The sequence below is a fragment of the Thermobia domestica genome, chromosome 1 (assembly GCF_964235325.1).
Source record: "Thermobia domestica chromosome 1, izTheDome1.hap1.1, whole genome shotgun sequence".
In the NCBI taxonomy this organism is placed as follows: domain Eukaryota; kingdom Metazoa; phylum Arthropoda; class Insecta; order Zygentoma; family Lepismatidae; genus Thermobia; species Thermobia domestica.
Window position 1 is genome coordinate 350,024,935 of NC_137454.1, and position 21,984 is coordinate 350,046,918.

At 36.3% G+C, this 21,984-nt stretch overlaps 2 protein-coding genes across 3 annotated transcripts in view; both read left to right on the plus strand.

Annotated features, from left to right (window-relative positions):
• LOC145664025 (uncharacterized) overlaps positions 1-5,900 on the plus strand; it is a 384,402-nt gene extending 378,502 nt beyond the window's left edge. For both annotated transcript variants that reach the window (XM_081730339.1, XM_081730329.1), the window contains exons 3-4: positions 298-534; positions 3,112-5,900. In XM_081730339.1, coding sequence (XP_081586465.1) covers positions 298-534; positions 3,112-5,247 — 2,373 coding nt within the window. In that variant the 3' untranslated portion in view covers positions 5,248-5,900. The remainder of the gene's footprint in view (positions 1-297; positions 535-3,111) is intronic.
• A 9,684-nt stretch (positions 5,901-15,584) lies between these two features.
• Positions 15,585-21,254, plus strand: LOC145681810 (uncharacterized). The gene is made up of 2 exons (XM_081753421.1): positions 15,585-15,863; positions 19,396-21,254. The coding sequence occupies exon 2, from the start codon at positions 19,434-19,436 to the stop codon at positions 21,252-21,254; it is 1,821 nt and encodes a 606-aa protein (XP_081609547.1). The 5' UTR covers positions 15,585-15,863; positions 19,396-19,433.
• Positions 21,255-21,984: the final 730 nt, after the last annotated feature.

The following is a 21,984-nucleotide window of genomic DNA, read 5'->3' on the forward strand; positions in this document are numbered from 1 at the left end:
GTATGCAGCAGGTACAAGAGTCTAAACACATCTCGCGAGATTTTTTTTTCATGAATCCGTTGCATTAGCCATATGTCTAACATATTTTAACAAAAGATTGTCCTTACAGGGCCATTCAAATAAATGTAATCTGAATCTATACAGACATCATATGTTAGGAACAGGATGATTATATCGGAATATTTAACTTATAACTACGTAATATGGTTTTAAATTAACTTAATTTATTATCTATTCTTTTTACAGTTGTCACCTTTAATCACTTTTACTCATCGATATCGTCTTGTTTTCTTGCAGGATTCTGGAGAAAATGGTTACATACTCCAGCAGCCGACCAATCAGCTAGAGTTGGGTGTAAATCCATTTGGAGAATCCATTATTAATCCTAATCTGGAAGAAGAGTTGATTGGTGACGAAATTCCTGGAGAAGCAGGAAGGGATTATCCTATCTACGCAGAGGTCCCAGAAACACCTTTCAACTGCCTCGACCAACCCTTCCCGGGATATTATGCTGATCTTGATGCCCAATGTCAGGTAGGAAACATTCTCGTTTTGAACATTCAATGAATAACAGGACAGACAGATCAGACAAATAAGAGGTATTTGGACATCTAATATTTTTTAGAATTGTGATACAGATGGCATTAACATAAAAAAAGTCGTAACATATGCTAATTTGGAAAGATTTTTTTTTCTTCAAAACCTAACTGTTCTATAAAATTTTGCAAAAGCATATTTGCATAATTTGAAATTATAATACGTAGTTTCCAACAACAATAAAGCAATTTGAATTGCAGCTGGATTTATTCTAGCGCCATCTATATGGCAATTCTATGAAATATTTAAAGCCTACTCCCAGTATCCAAATTGCATCTGACTTGTTTCTGCTAACCGATATAAAAATAGATAGATACATTCCTTTGGACAACCAAAAAACGTCAGTACCGTGATATTGAAATATCCATGATACGTTCCGATTTTGCCAGTGAAAGTGTTTCGCACAATATATAGAAATACAAAAAATGAAATACAGGGTGGCCCAAAAGTAGGTATACAAACCTGCATTGATCAAATATAACATTCTAGTTTACGGGTTTATTTGCTTCGGCTCTTCCGAACTTAAGAGGTAAGTAAAAACACATTAAGAACAAATAATAAAGAAAATAAGTCTACCTGATGGATAAGAATAAGAAATGAAATAAAATGCGATGAACTGATCAGGACGGTACTGTATACCTACTTTGAACCACCTGTATTTTCCTTTAACGTCTCACGATTAGTCCCTGAGGATAAAGAAGCCGGATGATTAAGGCAAATTGTAGGAGGAAACGGAAATGCCCCTAGAAAACCCACGGATACAATGTTGTCTGCGACAAACTTACTTGACCAAGGATCGAACGAAGGACTCCACACAGATGCCTGCTTATATAAAAATACAGACGTTCGCTTAGGTTCCAGAAACGACAATTTTATGCAGACTATAAGACTGTTGGATTTTTCTGTGGTCTTTGTGGGACAATTCTGTGGCTCCGTGCATGAAACTCATAACCCACATAAAAAGTTCACAGAAAATCAAGTCTAAATGCATTGAAACTTTGTTTTTATTAAAGATTTCTAGACTATACTACCATCTCTGTTGCTTTTATATTTCTGCATATGCAACATTAACGATTGGAGGGATGACATGTTTAATGTCTGGCACTGCAGGGATACCATTATATCCAGGTACAAAATTTTGTGGGTTATGGGTTTCATTAACGGTGCCACAGAATTATAGAGCAATTTTAAGATCTCGTGGATATTTTGCATATTTGTTTAAATTTGTACTACGTACCTGAATGCTCGGGAATGATAGGGACTTGTGGGACATCCAAACACCGTCCGATAAGTATATTGTGCTAGGTGTAAAACACTGAGTTATAATGTCATTATCTTAAATACTTTTTCGAATTGAAACAACCAGCAAAATTTATTGATCTTAATTGAGTTTAAATTGGTAATTAAGTCAATGATTAGATCCTATGGATATTGTATATCTACTGTCGGAGTTCGACCTAAAAGGAGTTAAATAGAATCCTCGAGCAAATCCGTTATTTCCTGTTTACAAGTCCACAGATACATTAACAAGCAGTGGCGCATCCAGTTCGGGACCGGGGGCCTAGCCTCTCAGTTTTCTGAATGACAAAAATTATTTAAACTATTATTTATATATTTTTAATGCTTTATAGTAAACATGATATACCTATCATAGTCTGGACTCTGACTGGCTCCCCTGATTATGAGAAATGAATGAAATGGTGGAATGAAGAAAGTGGGAGGAAACGGAAAAACCCTAGGAAACCCAGGTAAAGGTGTTTGTCCACCACAAAGTTCACTTGGCGCTAGCTGAGATCAAACCAGGGATCCTATGTACCAGAGGTGAACGCTTTACCACTGAGCTACCGCGGCCCTGTAAGCAGAAAGGAGTCAACCTATATTTTAAAAGTGTCATTCCAGCATTTGTCTTACGTAAATTAGCAAAAACACTCTTGTAAGATCACATTCAAGATGGCTAGCTATTGGATTCGAACTTGGGTCCTACTGACGCAAGCTTCTAAGTTCACTAAATTATACATGCATTGCTTTCGTTCATTGATAGACAGAAGGTTATATAAAATGCATATGCCACAATTTAAATGGATTCAAATCATATTTGATCCCACTAGGAATAAAAACGGGATCTCTGTAATCAATAGTCGAAACACTAACCAGTTAACCAGAATGAAGCTCTAATTAATATTCTTGTTATTGGCTATTTCTTTCAATTAGAGGATAACCAATTTTAAATACGAGTACATTAAACAATTTTTTTGTCAATTTTTAATGATTTGGTGATTCTATGGTTCTTAATGATTGTATTAAGCATGTCTTATTTCCATTTTGGTATGAAATAAACTTTATAATCATAATATAATTTAGTTCCTTAATTGCCAGCTTCAGGAATAGATTTGTAAATTGTTCTTGTGAAGAAATGAAATCATTTTGTACGATCCCACTGTGACATCCTGTTCCTATCAACAAGAATGAGAAATGTGTCTTCTATTATAATTAAATTAACACTTTTTTTTGTAGGTCTTCCATATCTGCCAGGAAGGAGGTCGTAAGGACTCTTTTCTTTGTCCCAATGGAACAGTTTTCAATCAGCAGTACTTTGTCTGCGATTGGTGGTATAATTTCGACTGTGCTACCGCTCCAGAGTATTACTCATTAAATGAATTGATCGGCCAAGTAGATGACGCCGCAGCTTCAAATCCAGAAGCGGCTTTCACCAGTGGAGGTTCTGCCAACGGATTAGGTAACGGATATGCTTACTCTGCTGCTGCCTCCAATGGTAACGGTGCTGTTGCCAATGGATACACTAATGGTGCTAATGGCAATGGATATTCCAATGGAAATGGAAGAAACGGTCAATCCAATGGAAATGGTAACGGAAATGGAAGAAACGGTCAATCCAATGGAAATGGTAACGGTTATTCTAATGGAAATGGCAATGGTAGAAACGGATATTCTAATGGGAATGGAAGAAACGGTTATTCCAATGGAAATGGCATTTCAGCAGCTGCTACAAGTAGGGAATACTTACCTCCTAGTCCCGCAAATGGTAATGGTCAAAATGGGTATTCTAACGGAAGAAACGGCAATGGTAACGGTAGAAATGGCAATGGTAATGGAAATGGATATAGAAATGGCAATGGTAATGGAAACGGTTATACAAATGGTAATGGTCGAAATGGATCTCCTTCTCCCGCTCAAACTGCTACAAACAGAGAATACCTTCCCCCTGTAGCTGGTGCTACAACTGTGATATATAGAAACGGTAATGGAAATGGTTATTCAAATGGTAGAAATGGCAACGGAGCATCCACAAATGGTTATTCCAATGGAAGAAATGGTAACGGCGCTCCCACAAATGGTTATTCCAACGGAAGAAATGGTAACGGGGCCAGCACAAACGGATATTCCAACGGAAGGAATGGCAATGGAAGGAATGGAAATGGCTATTCAAACGGAAGAAATGGAAATGGTTACTCGAATGGTAACGGTGTTTCTGCAACCTCCCCAGACAGGCAATATTTACCTCCTGTAGCAAGTGCAACTACAAATGGGCAAGGTGTTTATTCTAATGGAAATGGTTATTCTAATGGAAACAGATACGCAAATGGAAACGGCAATGGAGTTAGTGCATTCGCTGGTATTTCCAATGGTAATGGTGTTGCTTCAATTTCAAGTGCAACTACCAGTAGGGAATATCTTCCACCTGTAGCTAGCGCTACTACAAACAATGGTCAGTATTCAAATGGTAATGGAAGAAATGGTTATTCTAACGGTAATGGAAGAAACGGTTATTCCAACGGTAATGGAAGAAATGGATATTCTAATGGCAATAGTGTAAATGGGTATACTAACGGTAACGGAAGAAATGGTTATGCAAACGGAAATGGAAGGAATGGTTATTCAAATGGCAATGGAGGATACAGTAACGGAAACGGTGTTTCCGCAACTTCACCTAACCGCCAATATCTACCCCCAGTAGCAAGTGCAACAACAAACAATGGTCGATATTCAAATGGCAACGGTAATGGAAATGTTGTAAACGGGTATTCAAATGGTAATGGCAGAAATGGTTATAGGAATGGTAACGGTGGTTCTGCTACTTCTGCCAGTAGGGAATATCTCCCACCTGCAGCTGACACAGGAGCAGAGACAAATCAAATAGATTATCCAAGTGGAAATGGCTATTCCAACGGAAATGGTCAAAATGGCTACTCAAATGGAAATGGAAACGGTGCTGCTTCAGCTCCATCTGCGAGTCGTGAATATCTCCCTCCTTCCGCCGAAGCAACTTCTTATCCCAATGGTAATGGACAGAACGGGTATTCCAATGGAAACGGCCGAAATGGTTACAGAAATGGTAATGGAGGAAACGGTAATGGATACTCAAACGGAAATGGCAGAAATGATTACAGAAACGGAAACGGTTACTCCAATGGTAACGGCTATTCCAACGAAGTAAATGCCATTCCAGATGCCTCAACTAGTCGAGAATATCTTCCACCAGCGGCGTCGTCAATTTCTGCCGGCACTTATCCAAACGGTCAGAACGGTTACCCAGGTTCTAATGGCAATGGCAACGGACAAAATGGCTACTACAGTAACGGCGCTGCTTCTGAAACTGTGGACAGAAGTTACTTACCGCCATCCTCGTAAGTAATGCATTGTATTTTTGGTGAAACAAATGTTCAATGTAAAAAGGGGGCTATGTCCTATTACTTGCCATAACTAAAACTGGGTTTGTTATATAATGGAAAGGTTCCATATCAAGTATGCATACATATCTTATATTCATATATAATTAAATATATATAAATATAATCACACTATTTCATTTTTGCTCATTGAGCAACCTATGGTTCCTAAGTTTTTATATGTCTTTAAAGCACGAAAATTACTATACACATAATTTATTAAGAAAGGAAAGTTTATAAGTGATAATCACTTCTTACTACAAAATCTTAATTCTTTACTAACTGCAAAAGCAATAAATGTTCTATCATTGTATCTGTATTTCATACCATTGTATTATATTATTTTTTTATCTGACAATATCATGTATATAATGTCCAAGATGAGCATTGTGTAATATAATAATCATTTACACATCTTTGTATGTACGTGGTATTTGTCAGGAGTGTCATTCATACTTACTGTATGCGTATCGTGTTACCATTACCAGTACTGAGAAAAGACATTTTTATATTCGCATTTTTAGCGTCTAGTTATGTTTTTTACTAAGGCTTTTTTGTCTATTAAATATTATTATATATAAAATGTACATAATGCGCATGTGAATCATGGAAAAGTTTTTTGTGAAATAAATATTTCACAATATATTAGTTTTATTATTTTTTCTTGAATAATATTTTGCCTCCAACCTATTACAAAGGAACCATCAAGTTTTTTACTACGTGAGGAGGGAAAATGCAACCCTTACTTTGGCTATAGCCTGACTACTTCAGCTGTGCCTTCGGAAAATTTATGAAACATACTTTGGCCCCACCCCCGTTGCTTTCTTGCGGAGGAAATCTTCCCTTTGCTTTGGGAGAAGAAGTGAATGACTTCGGCTGTGTTGTTAATTTGTCATTCAGTCATCTGGTTTTGGCGAGTGAAGATGGTAAACTATTTAGAATGTCTTAGAAGATAGTTCACAGCGAAGTCCGAGAAATAATTCGGAATGGCAACCCTGTTCGCATTCAACTATTATAAAGGATCTCGACCATAGCAACTTGTCCCTTCTTTTTTGAGGGAGGTACGGGAAAACACTTACCGACAGCAGTATCAGCAAGGGCACACTTGAAATGCAAAGGTCAGCCACGGTCACTTTGTTTTATACTATTAAAAAGACTGTCATTATAGATGCACCAAAAAAGCCTTGAAACTTGAGTATTGGCAACATTGCTGCAAGTTGTCAGACCTTCTCTTGCTGGCTCCTCTCTCTTATTTTACTTTATTTAAATTATACAGTTTAAAAAACGGTTTCATTTGGATTTAGAATTTCTAACTGAAGTCCAATTTTCATGTAGTTTGTGGCAAATGATCAAGAAAGAATGGAAGATTTATGAAACAATGTTTACTTGTCTAAATTCATCCGGGCTAGTATCGACCATACCTCAAGAAAAACAATACAAATTAAGTGTTAATGTGAACAAAAATTAAGTGTTAGTGGTAACACCCATAAATCACAAGTTGAATAGCTATAGCCGATTTTTTCCGACAAACGACGAAGAGATTTCTTGAATGATCTAAGGAGTCGATAACTGACATCTTCCACAACCCCGCCTGCAGGGTGTGATGCTTCCTTGTCTCACTCAGAATACTTTCAAATAGGTATATTAGACTTCTCTCCAACTTTTGGTCTTCCGTCAACACCCTGGGGATACACTGTGCGTTCACTTTATGATACCTTAGATCTTTCACAATTTTCTGAGCAGTATCATATATATACCCTTCCCCTCTCACTAGATGTGCTAGGGGATCTTACTCCGACAGTACTGTTTTCCAGACTCAAGTAATGAATGTACCAAGTTTGGTTAAAATTGTTCCAAGCGTTACGGTGGAAAGTACACACAGAAACACACATACACATACCGGTACATCATTTTATATATATATATAAAGATTATTATTACTACAATAATAATAAAAAAGAAGAGAACAAAAATAATAATAACTAACTATAGATATTATTATACTATATATTTACAGTATACATTTGGTTATAGGTATACAATAAATTTGAATGAAACTGTGAATTATAACAATATTTGATTAAAATTTGATATCTTAAATTATAACAATTAAATAGAATAACATCAATTGTACAGCAAAGTAGTAAAACTCTGACGGTAAACGTAATCTTTGCCTTTGAAACACTAAGTGAAAATAAATCAAACAAGGATGGAATTTAATATCCAATATGTAAGTGTATAAGTTGTTTTTTACGAAAAGACAAGCAACAATAGACAAAATCTATTCTCTATTCCATCTTACTTCTAAATTACCATAAACAAAGCGACATGTGAATAAAATATGCAGAGAGGTACTGCAGTGGCTCAATGATAGAGCGATATGGTTTGGTGTGCCTGGTTCAGTCCAAGTAGGAAAAGAAATTATGCCGGCTAGGCTAAAGGACACGATGATGATGAGAAAGGAAATGATGGAATGAATAATATGGGAGAATACTGAGAAAACCTACGCAGACGGTGTTTATTCATGGCAAATTTCACCTGGCGCGAGCTGGGATCGAACAAGGGACCACAAGGGCACAAGAGGTGAACACTCTACCACATAGCCAATGCTGTCTCCCCTCTCTAAGTAGACTTCGTGGAGGACAAAGGCCGTGTACGTGGGTTTTCTTGGGAACCGGAAATGGGGGAAATCAACCATTTTCAGTTTTAACGTTGGACGCTGTGGATAAGAACGGTACTAGATAGCGAGAAGCTATTTACTGCAATCAATTAAGTGTTCTAAGGTTATATTACGTTTCCAATCTAATCTTCCTACTAATAGTGGAAGCGGTTCCACTACTTGCTCATTATAAAGAATTTTTAATGATACTGTATTATTGAAACTATTTCTTTGTATTCCCTTGAGGAATCCTAAGAAGCTGATTTCTTAAAATATATATTATTACTTCACGGAACAGGAATCGCTAGATACTGTTTTGCATCAATTGTATTATTTCCCGACCTAAAGCCGCTTGATTTTCCAGCGAACTGCTGTATCATTTGCTGATGCTTATTACGCTCTCAGAAAAGAACAAGTCTAGATAGATAGCATTTGCCTAATGTGAATGAGGGAAACCTTAAAAAAAAAAAAAAAAAAAAAAAAAAAAAAAAAAAAAAAAAAACGGATACTGCTTGCACTAAAGGCGAGTGTTAGTGAGTACTCTACGCGGGACACCTAGATTACTATTGATGTTTACAAAAATATAAATGACAGATATAAGTTTTAGTAATATATCTTTAAAATAAAAGAAATTAGTTTAACATCCCACGATTATGCCCTTCAAGTTAAGGGGGACTATGAATAAACCAAGTGAATGATGAAAGAATATTTGGTGGTATGACAATGTGAGAGGAAACGGAAGTACCTTGAGAAATCTCACGGACACGATGTTGTCCACCACAAACTTACTTGGCCGGGGATCGAACCAAGATCTCACGCACCAGAGATAAGCGCTCTGTCACTGAGCTCTTCAAACTAAAAAAAAGGTTACTTAAATCATAATTTTTCTGTTTAAAACGTAACTGCAACCATAAATTGAATTTGCAATTGATTAAAACTACTGACATTGATAAAGTCGTTGGAAAACACTAGCCTTTTAAGGGAACTCTAGTTTCCATGGAGCAGTGTCTTCTTTTTGGGCTTAAAAATGAACCAATAAAGCGTTTTACCTCGGGATTTTTGTGTTTTCTCAAGCTTGTAGAACATGTTTCGTGGGGGTTTTTGTATTTCGGGGTCATGACGTTATAACTGAATGAAGTCATAAGGGAAAAATATATTTTTTGTTACATCTAAGTTCATTATTTTTTGGCGAGCTTACTTTTGCAGCTAGAAGACTGAAATTTTGTACAAACATTCATTGTATAACCTAGTATTTACCATATTTTTCAGCTCTGTACCTTAACATGGCCGGAGTCCAGATGGGCGACAAAAGGAGTGGAAAATGCGATTTTTTTCAGGGAAACTTCCTCTTTTCTCTTCAATTTCCCGCCTCTGGTACAAGATGGGAAAATTTAAAATATACGATGTGAAAGAGTGTTCTATTCTGAAGAGAACGAGCTATGAATCATGATCTTAGGTTAATTAGGGAAGTCTCGTTAAATTTTTATCTGAGACCCTATATATGCAGACATGTGCAATATTTTGGGAATATGCGTAGGACATCGGTAAATATTTTTCCCGCCCTTATTTCTCAAGATAGGAGCCTGGAATTTTGTGCACGCAGTCAACATACTCGTTGCTATTTCCTGAATTTTTCTGATGTCTACGTTAACACAGGGACGGCTCCAGAGAGGGGAAACGGGGGAAAGGGATGTTTCTTGTTAAAAATTCACTTTCTTCCCAATTTTCTCGCTTTATATACATGATGGAGAGATGTGAGATGGTACCGTCTAAGAGGTTGTTCCATTCTGAAAAGAACGAAATATGAACCACGATCCTAAGTTAATTAGGGACGTCTCAGAAAATTTTTATATTTCTTTCGGGTCATTTAAGGTAAAATGGGGCATTTTTTTTTTTTAAATCCCCTCCCTTACTTTTCAAGATAGGAGCCTGGAATTTTGTAGATGGACTCAGTATACCAGTTGCTATTTCCTGAATTTTTTCAGATGTCTGCGTTAACACAGGGACTGCTCCAGAGGGCCCCAAATTTAAATAAGAATGATTTCTTAAAGAAAAACTGAGGGATTTCTGCAAAATTTTCCCTCAGGTGCATCATAGGGACATTTGAATATACTTTTGGAAGTAGTACTATTCTGAAGAGAACGAGCTATAAACCATGATCCTAGGGTAAATAGAGTCGTGTCAAGAAATTTTAAAGTTACATTTTGTGTTTTTAGGCCTATTTTGGGTGCATTTTTGATGTTTCCCACAGAGGTAAAAAAAATCCTCCCTACTATTCAACTTATGAGAACAAAATTGTGTAAAGTTGTTTAGTACACTGAGCTATTTTTTTTTAAATTGAGTCTTTTTCGTGGATCCATGTGGAGCAAAAAGGGCCTAAACATCTTTTTTTTAAAAAAAAAAATCACCAAAATCCCGATTATCCCTCAAATATTTCCCCTCTGGTACATCATAGGGACATCTAAGTGGTACTGTTTGAAAGGCTGTTTCATTCTGAAAAAAAAAAAAAAAAACGAGCTATGAACCATGATCCTAGGGTAAATAGGGATGATACTGTCGCTGCTTATCTGAGACTCAAGAAAAACGCCAAAAAGGTCAGAATTTAAAAGGGATAAACAAAGCATCATTCCGTTGAGGACGACTGTCTTATACAAACACATCTAGATAGAAAGGGCGAATGTGTCATATAAACCACATTTGTATTTGCAAAATAACTCATTCAATACCCTGTCACAGGCTTGGATCGCTTTTAGACGTATATTTCATTTGGTCTCGGAAGAAAAAGAGTGAGAGGATTCCCTAAACTTTTATGGACGTGTCAGCATATTAACCCACAGTTGATCGATCATTTTGTTGATGGCGGGTGTGATGATGTTTAAGAAGAGTACGGGATGGGTGTAGTTAATTAGCCTAATTTCTATTTAGGACCGCGGTGGCTCAGCGGTAGAGCGGTCACCTCTAGTGGTTGGGGTCTCGGGTTCGATCCTAGCCCCCGGCAAGTGAACTTTGTGGTAGACAAACACCGTGTGCGTGGGTTTCTTCGGGGTTCTCCCGTTTCTCCCACTTTCTTCATTCTACCATTTTCATTCATTACTCATCATCACCGTCTCCTTTAGCCTAACCGACATAAGCGTGGGACGTAAAACTCAAGATTTCATTTTTTTTCCTAATTTCTATTTAATTTCTCAAATAAGTCGTTCTCTGATTTGCAAATATAGAGTCTATTGCGGTGATGCCAACCTGAAAAGTTACAATATCCCATGTCAAGAGTAAAAAATTCCCATTTTTAGTATTGAATTTTCCACGTTATACAATTACAAGATAATAATAATAATAATAATAATAATAATAATAATAATAATAATAATAATAATAATAATAATAATAATAGTAATAATAATATAAAAGTTGAAAATGAAACTATTCAATCTTCCACGTATAGAGTTTGCGAATAAATATTTCCTGAGCAGCAGAGGCGGATCTTGAAGGTAAAAACTGGGGAGGGGGCCGTCAGATAGTATACCAGACTATGATAGGAATATCATGAGTTTACTATATAGCTATATACACTTTCAAAAATATATAAATAATAAATTATTTTTGTGACTCAAAAACTGGGATGGGTTTTATTTGTATATATAAAATAAGAAAGTTTCCGCTTCGGGGAAGGAGGGCTGCCCCGATCCCCCCTGGATCCGCCACTGTTTAATTCTGTCGTTTCATGGTATTCGTTGACCGGTATCCCGTGAGGGGACAATTTTTGTACCACTATATACCTGATTTTGTAATCTCTTCTGGCTTTATATGTATTTATATAAGCATTTTTACATTTAAAAGGTTGAAAACATTAAAAGATTAAAACGCTTTTTAAAGGATTAAGACAATAGAAAACTAGTATAATTTGTTGTCAGACTAACAGTGTCTTCATCACACCTTTGTCCATCACCTCATACAGAACCTAATGATAATAGCAAAATTTCGTTCCCCATACATTTTGCGTGGTAACATTTTGAAAGTTGATTATCTCCCATTTAATATTCTAGTTTCTTTCATTCATTCGTTCATTATTTCATTTTCTTCTATCTTAAAATGCCAGAGTAGAATTTTCGTTCCATGACGGTTAATTTTTTTAGCAACTTTGTTACACACTGCACCAAAGTTGCCAACCTCAGAGAAGAAAATTATCAGTTTTCATCTTTAAAATTATTGTATATTTACAAGAAACAAGTATAATACTACTACTAATATTAATAATATATAACTTATCTAGTAATCTTTAGTTACGAACTCTATATTGGCCTCACTGTCCTCATCATCTTTTTTTATTTCATCCTTATTAATGCTACTCTGAACAACAACATTTCCATACTGTGGTAAACGTAATAGGATTTAGAAAATGGAAGTAGCATTGCCATTTACCAATTCTTAAGGTGGATCACCACCCGGAAGTCAGTACATATTTTAGCTCAGTGCCTTAACTACTGCGCAATGAAACGTTACATATTATAAATATTGTACTATAAGATAGAGTAATGTTTCAGCTACAGCACAAGACACTGATTCATTTGATTGTGTCTCCTGATACCGAAAAATGTAACAAATAAAAGAAAATTTTTTATTCGTTTTACAATGAGCACGCAAAATGACACTTGCTGTAAGATCTTACAAGAAGTGCTCCGTTTTACGAACTGTTTATTTGTATCTGTAAAGTATTTTAGAGTAAGTATATTGTTTGACCGTTTGTAGTATTATGTTTCATTGAAACGAAACTTACGCAGAATGCCATAATGCGTTGTTGCCAAATTTATACGTTTAGTGTAGTAGTCAGAATAAGAAAATTTCTGGATCTAGCGTTGCAGTTCGAGAAGCGGAATTGTGGTAAGGATCGAAAACTATTTTCTCTAGTAAGTATCCAAGCAGAATTCCATGATTACTTCCTTTATTATCTGTCATCAGTAAGCATTCAACACTATCTGACAACGCCACACTATTTAAGCAGCGTTTAGCATACCACTGGGAACACCTGACCGTTAAAAATCTCAGTGTGTGTGTTTTATAATTACGTAATGCACACCTGCACACAAAAACAGCGAAAAAGTGTGCGTTCTAAAATTATCGTATTTTCACCTATTATCGCGAGTAGTGCTCTCAACGGGTCGGGTCGGGTTGAAGACCGACCCGACCCGACCCGTGACCCGAACTGACTGACCCGACCCGTGATCCGATCCGATTGACCTGACTCGACAACCCGACCCGAGCTGACCCGATTGACCCGACCCGAATAATCAGACCCGACAACCCGACCCGAGTAGCCTGACCCAACAACCCGACCAGAGCTGACTCGACTGACCCGACCCGACAAACCGACCCGATCTGATCCGTAACCCGACCAGTTTGAGAGCACTATGGTCACGACACTGGGTGAACGCCAAAATGCACTCCCATTGGGAATTAAACCCGGAAGTCTTACACTAGCTAGATCAAGCGGGGGATTTGTATATGCATTTTAATGAATATTTGGCACTTTTGAGGTTTGGTTATTTCTTTTTATAACTGATACCAATGTCCGACGTGGGAGAAATTTATTTATTTATTTATTACCTATTATTATTATTATTATTATTATTTTTTTTTTTTTTGCTTTAGTTCTATGTGACGACATTTTTATTCAAGGTCAGTGTTCTCACCTGCTCGGACGGCAGGGGGTCTTCTCGGAAGGCAGTAGCAAGAGTCTCTTGGCGGAGACAAAAGGAAATCGTTTAACTACAATGATAAGGGTTGAGGAAACGGGAGAACACCTGTGATTTTTTCCAACCCTTCAACTTTCATTTCAAAATAGGTTCTTATGATTCCGGGACCCGCGCCACTTTGATTTTTCTTTCTCGGTAATTAAAACGTATTTTATAGTATATATAGTTGCAAGTAAGAAGATACATAATATGAATTTTGTAATTTAAAATTTAAAAATACAGCATGATAATTAATTATAAAGTATTAATTTTATTTCATCACTTTTAGCCCAACAAATGAAATTCACACAATTCACACCCTGGGTCTTGGTCATCAATACTGCGTCTTATTCTTTGTTTTGCACAGTCAAGTCTTGGTCCTGCATTTCGTAGTCTTGGTGGTCTTTCATGCTATACAAGAGCCAAGAATGCTCGCCTCATCGGTACAAATGAAGACCAAGTGTGATTTTGATTATGGTCTTTCGTACTATACGGAAAGCAAGAAAATATGCTCATCGCTACTTGGTGATCACCAAAACAAGGCCAAGAGCAAGATTACTATGCACTTCGTATTGCATATCCAATCTTTATCTTATTCTTGTATCGATGTTCTTGGGCTTGGTGAAATAACATGAAATATTCAGTTTAAGGTCCCTCGATTCTGCACCGAGGCTAAGGGATATAGTGACCATGAGAAATGAATGCAATGGTGGAATGAAGAAAGTGGGAGGAAACAGGAGAATCTCGAGTAAACCCACTACACGGCGTTTCTCCACCACAAAGCCTACTTAGCACAAGCTGGGATCGAACCATGGGCACTGCACCAGAGATGAATTATCTACCACTGAGCTACCGCGGCCCTGCTTGGGCTTGGTCATCCATATCCAATGTTTCTTTTGGCCTTGCTTAAACAACTTCTAGTTTTGTTCTAAATCCAGACTCCATATTGGCGTAGATATTAATATTGCAGTCGATTGGTAAAATCAATCTTCCACATTTAAAAATTAAAGTACATACAAATACAAAAATAAGCATTTACCATAAAAACACTAGCTGCAAGTGTTCAAAATAGATTTATGGTTTCTATAAAATCAATTGAAAATTGCTATTTTTAACTAGGCAGCTAGTGAAAAACAGCAGCTTTCGATTCCAGCCGAGTTTAAGCGCAACCTAAACTCAGTTGACCAAAGTGAACTGACCGGACCCGAGCTGACCCGACACGACAACCCTACCCGAACTGACCCGATTGACCCGACTCGACAACCCGACCCGAGCTGATCCGACCCGAGTTGATCCGACCCGACCCGTTTGAGAGCACTAATCGCGAGGGTATTATCGTATATAACATTAAGGCTTAAACTGTCGTATATCACGATAAATTATCGTATGGCTGGCAAGCATGCACTTCACAAACTACTTCCTCAGAAACATGAACTTTTCTAATTTAGAAAAAAAATATTACTACAAATTTTACAATTAACACTGATTTCATGTCTATTTATCACTTACTATGTCTATTTTTCGACCAGAGGGAAGTATCTTGAATTTATATGGATTTTAGAATCCCATATATGCTCACAATTTTCACGAAAATTCCCATTATCTCTTTCCCAAAAATTGATGCCGAAAACTCTCATGAAATGGAATTTTCCCCATGGATTGGCATCTCTACTGTAATGAAATTCAGTTTGAAAAACTGTTTTTGTGTTTTCGGCTATGAAAAAAGTTTGATTTAAAGTTAACTTCGATAAAATGATACCCATAAAAGCAATATGTTACAATTCTTGCTCTGAGAAGTACTCTGCGAAACTGGCGTTTTTCTATACCACATAAGAAAGCAAATCTTTGAGAAAAGTGTACTATTATAAGAATATGCATAAACTACATTACCATGGTTATAAATACGCAATTATTGGTGATACACTTTTAGAAGTTAATTTACTGTTTTAACTAGTTGTTTATAAAAATATTTATAAGAGAAAAAAAACGTTCACAATTTCGTGGTGTTTCTTGGGTGACATCTATCTTTAACAGCTAGTAATTTAATATGGAAAATGTGTTTGACATCTTAATATTAATCTGATAATATAAGTGGCTTCTTATGAAAATCTTAAATGTATTTCAGAGCAGCGTATGAAGTTTAATTTTTAACACAGAGAAAAATTGTATCGCCTGTTCTTCAAATCTCAAGTAAGTATCATGGTAAGCACCTATGCTTTAAGTTATCATCGTTAGCAGAGGACAGAGTTTCATGAAATAGAGAAACAACCGGTATACTCCTATGAAGATATCATCATCGGTATTCTGCCATTATTGGCAGGTCACTTGCTCCAATTGAGAAGCTCCCATACTCCACGGTTTTCCACTAACCTCTTCGTATTCACGTACAATTTTTCTGTTTTGATATCGTCCATTAATTGCAATCTCCTTCCCTCCTCCCTCATTTTCCTGCCACCATACTTTCTAGTACGTCCCTCATGATATAGTTATTTCTTAGCCAATGTCCCAACCAGTTTCTCTTCTTTTTCTTCATAATATTTAAAATTGTTCTTTTCCCCCCACCACACATTCTCTCATTTGTTTTCAGCTCCGCCCAGCTAACACTCACATTTCGAAAGCTTCCATACGTTTTTCATAATTCTTTCCTAATGTCCATGATTCTGCCCCTTGACAGTGCAATACTTTACACCTAACATTTCTTTTCTCAACTTTTTATTCAAGATCCCACAAACAAGCATTTTCTACCTCTTAAAGGCTTCTTTCGCCATTCCTATCCTTGCTTTATTTCATGTTCACACTTCATATCACTACTAATAATACTACCCAGGTATCGAAAACTAGTCACCTGTTCTATTTCCTCCCATCCTACTTCTATATTTGGCACTAACTCCTTTGTTCCAGTCACCATGGCGTTTGTCTTTCTAACATTTATTTTCATCCCATATTCTTCACAGTCCTTTCTCAAGTTTTCTAACATCTTTTTAAGGATGCGCACGAGACAAGATTTGTGGCTGTCTCGTCTCGAAAATGTGCTGTAAAAGTGATGTCTCGACTTGAAAAATGTACATTTTTCTATTGAAAGAGACGTGTCTCGACTCGAATTTTGTCAGGAAAATCCTGTCTCGACCCGTCTCGTGCGCATCCCTACATCTTACTGATTTTCTCCTATGAAGATGAAAGATTTTTGTTTTAGTTTAATGACTCATGGTCCTGCCTTTTAAGGTAAAGACGAATGATTACTGAATGACTGTGAAGTTAATTTTTTGTGTTTTTGCACCGGAAATCGAATCCATCACAACGTGCATCCAAGGCGCACATCTTAATCACTAATCTAGCGGGAAGGATCTGCAGCCCTGTGATGAGAAATATATAAAGCTAGACCAGTCTTTATAACGTTCATACGTCATTTGCATGTATCTGCAACCAATAAATTCTTTCAGTTTAAATAAGTACTTTAAAAATATGATTCTGATTATATTGATCCAGGGATGTCATTTAGGAAGCAAGAAAGGCAATTCGCTCCTATATATTAAGGAAAAATCTGAAACTACTTTTGTCAGTGGAGAGTCCTATCCCCCCTCCAAACAAAACGTAAAGTAACTTAATGATATTCGTTTCCTCAAGTTTCTCGAGAAATAAACGGTTTGTGTTTGGGTAGCGTACTAAAGTTTGTAGGAACAAAACACTGTTATTGTAACGTTACAAGACATCCATATTTTCTCCAGTCAGTCCCCGTACTTTAACTGTAGCTTTCGAAAGGCAAATATGTACTCATTCCCCGGATCTTTTAATATACACTGTATTTGCCCTGTATGAGAATAAATTCTATGGTTTTACCAAAGTTTCAGTCTGCTTTTAAAAGTTTCTTGTCCGACATTGGCACAAGCCATTCATGGGATATAGTGTCATCTATGGATGAAATAATTTATCAATTTAAGTTCTCTAGTTGCGTCCGATCGTTGCAAGCAATCATATGAATCAGCCGCAGTGTGTTGAACTCGTCTACTGCATGAAAATGCTGCTGAGTCCACACAGTTATTATTGCTAAAGGTTAATTCACACACATAGCGTGTGACGTGGTCCACAAAGTATATTTTCAGATTTTGACATTGAAAATCCATTAGGTAGCTTATCCTTTTTCATTCACACATGGCGTACCGTGCTTGTGCCGTTCCCATGTCATGTCCCAAGAGGCCGCCTTGAAGAGAAACCAGTTGCGACACGAAGTTGACAAGAATCAAAGGAAATCTGTAGAAAGCAATAGCAGCATGACATAGTACAGTGTTTTTTTTTTCAGAAACAATGTTCCGGGGGAGACACACTTAGTATTCCAGGGGGGAGGTACTGCTGAAACTATTCTATTTATTATTATTATATTATAAACGTATTATTTTGGTCAGCTCCGGGGGGTCTCTCAGAGCTCCGGGGGGCAATGCCCCCTCAAAAACAGGTCTGGAAGAAACACTGGCATAGTATATGTGAATGGTCGCGACCGTGGAACGGACGGAGCATGGTAGGGACATGGCATGACACACTATGTTTGAATTATTCTTAAGAGCCTGACATACTAAAAATAATACAAAATTTACCATTAATCATTTGCTAGTTTTTCATAAGTGAAAGGAAATAATAAAGTGCAACTTACCACAATCATGGAAATGTTAAGTCTACAACAGAAAATATGAACCTGAAAAATTTTCAGTGTAGTCATTCAAAGAAATTACACTGTTGCCAGAATAACATTTCCCCCAAAATCTATGTTAAGAGGCCTTATCACTGTGAAATTAAAATGCCGCTAATTTTACAGTAATTATGTGATATCTTCAAATAGATAAAATATAATCGAAAAGTGGAACAAGAGCTCCCTAGACAATATTATTTTACATGAGATACAGATATAATGACTCACTTATCTGCTTTCGATTTCCAACCATTTAAAAAAATCGGCATATATTTTCGCGTTTCTAAATGATTGCAAACAGAAAGCCACTAGGTGACTCGTGATAACGATACCTCATGCAAAATAATATTGTCTAGGGCGATTTTGCTCCACATTTTGATTATCTTTTATCTATTTAAAGATGTCGCATACTTACTGTAAAATTAGCGGTATTTTAATTTCGCATTGTTAAGGCAGCAACTAGAGAAATGAACTAACTGCAGTTGCTTATGTATCATATTATCTTGGAATCTTATGAACTACTTTTAAATAATATTTGTATTTAGTTTGTAATAAACGAAATAATTTTAACATAGAGTTATTAAAATTAAATAATAATGTTATTTAAAAAGTTCTTCAGTTGAATCTATCATAACCGTACCATCTGCATGCCTAATCTTGTTAATGATCTGCCCTCCAATCTTGAAACCCTCAATTCAAGGGCGCCGATCCTAGGGGGGCCGAGGGAGCCCGGAACCCCCCAAAGCTCATGTGGACCCCCGCATTGTATTTATGAATATACAATATTTGGCATAATTTGAATGCAATTTATCTTAAAATCCTCATATGTATGCCTTCTGCATCTGAATGCCCCCCCCCCCCAAATTTACAGAGAAATCGGCACCCTTGCCTCAATTCCCATTAAATTTATAGAATTTCTTTTCCTATTTGTTTTAGTTATTACATTATTTCATAAATAAAAGTTGTTTAAAGATAACTAAATCGTAACACGGTAGGTCTTACACTTTTGTGTCATAAAATAATTGACTGCAGTCATTTCAGGAGTCTTACATTGATTAAAAAGTGACTTTTATCCTTGAATGGAAATCAATGGTGACGGACACATCTATGAAGAAGAAGAAGAAGAAGAAGAAGAAGAGGGAGAAAGTGTATTTGTGTCATTTTGGCAACCAAAAGCTCTAAAATACCTATCTGTTCACTGTTTAATAAAACATGTAACAAACCGTTTCGTCATTGTGAGAGATACTGCCCGAAAGACTTCTGATACCAAATTTATGAAGGAAACCATCGAAGAAATTCGCGAATATTTTGAATCTTTACCAGTTCGTGTACGAGAAGAGATTTTGGAAGTTTCATCTTTAATTGTTCCTCGTGAATCATTATGTAATAATATCTATACAGAGAGATTTTATCCGCTGTCGCTATTCTTGATTCAAGTCCTGTATGACAGCAAAATGAAAACTGCATATGTTCCGTGTTTCCGTCATTACGATAGATGTCACCAGAATACACTATTTAATATTTTGTCTCAAGGTAAGACGCGCTTAAAATGTCTTGAAATGACTTCAATGTACAATTGTAAAGTGTCACCCAGAATAGAATTGGATTACTGTAAATTGTCTCCAGTACTAAGTGCAGCGTACTGCTTACTTGAGCTGGTAATTCAATGTGTTGTCAATGATGATGTGCTCAAATTGATTGGATCTAAGTGCTGCCAACTGAAGAGGCTTGATATTAGTCATTCTGACAGTGTTACCAACATTGGGATAGTATATTTGGTGATAACTTGGATTCCAATTGAAGATGGCCATGATGTTGTTGTTGGTCAAAATTATTTACATAAACCAGAAGGTGATAATATTGTAGGAGAAAGAGGAGATAATACTGACAAAATCATTCACAAAAAATATATCAAACATCCGTTGAAAAAAGTTTTGAATCCTATCTGCTTTAGCTTGACTAACTTGAATTTAAACGGAACAAGCGTTACCAACTATGGTGTTAACTTTATAATTAAAAACATTGTTAATTTGAAGGAATTCGATTACAATGTTGGAATTTGTCGTCAGTTAGATATAACGACAAAAGAGGATACAAAATCTTCTTCCTTGGAAATGTCTTCATCATGGTTTAATATTGAATATTCTCACAAGGGATGCAACTCATGGAATGAAACATCAAATGCTTGTCCTATGGGGAAAGAAACACGAATGTTTACAAGAAGACGGAATGTGTGTAATTTAGCCTGCTTTTCATACCTTACAACATTATCCATCCATAACAGTAATCCTTCGGCAAATTGGATACCTGAAATTTATTCTTATATCCAACACAAAGGAGAATCGCTTGAGGAGCTTGTCCTGAATCATCAAGGTACTTTCTACTTAGCACCGTTTATTCACCATTGTTCCAACTTAAATCTACTTGCAGTGAATTGTTCTTTAGTCGAATGGGAAGCTAATAAATCCAGCTTTCCCGTCCAAGGGCTTCGGAACACCAGTCTACAATCCATTTTGCTTGGTGAGCATGTCACTTGGGATGCTATCAGTAACGTGCTCATGTCATTACGACGATTAAAACATTTTGGTCTGCAATCTTGTATTGAAGCTAAAAGTGAAAACCTTATGAATAAGATTATTGAGATGAATTATGTAAACAATATCGAAATCTTTTACTCATGTGACGTAAACATTTTCCAAAATGTAAAAGCTGTTGGTAAGTTTTTGAGCAAAAATCCTCATTTACGATCCATTGGAAGTTTTGGGTTTCTCGCCAACCACGAAGAAGAACAAAAATATTTGGAGGAGCTTAAATTGGATATGGGTAAAAGAAAAGTTGACATTTTATTTGATGATTTTTGGTCCACATGCGCTATTTTGTGTAATTTCCTCGAACCATAATGTTTAAAAATTAGTTTTCGTCAATTTTTTTTCTTTTTTGTTTCTTTTGTTTTGGTCATAAATTGAAGTATACAATTAAAACATATTGTAACAAAAGTGTAAGTTTATAACACGTATTATGTAAGAAATATAAAAAAAATAGTTGTTCCATATTGGTTTTCAAGGTTTAAATATGCTTACTTTATTAGAATCACGCTTGTTGGTCTTATAAGATTGTAATGTTATTAGTATCACGCTAGTGGGCGTTTATAATATTAAAATGTTACTAGGATCACGTTAGTGAGCCTATAATAATCTTATTAGGATCACGCTAGTGGGTCTTATAAGAATGTAATGTTATTAGCATCATGCTGGTGGGCCTTTATATCATTGTAAAGTTATTTGGATCACGTTAGTGAGTCTTTATAAGATTGTAATGTTATTAGGATCACCTTAGTGAGTCATTATAAGATTGTAATGTTATTAGGATCACGCTAGTGGATCTTTATAAGAATGTAATGTAATTAGGATTACGTTAGTCGGTCTTATAAGATTGTAATGTTATTAGGATCACGCTAGTGGGGCATATAAGATTATAATGTTATTAAGATCATGCAAGTGGGCCTTTATAAGATTGTAATGCTCATAGGATCACGCAAGTGGGTCTTAATAAGAATGTAATATAATTAGGATTACGTTAGTGGGCCTTTATAAAATTGTAATATTATTAGGATCACGTTAATGGGCCTTT

Excerpts from the sequence above, each read along its gene's own strand:
- LOC145681810 (XM_081753421.1), top strand. The coding sequence starts at position 19,434 with ATGGAAATCAATGGTGACGGACACATCTATGAAGAAGAAGAAGAAGAA.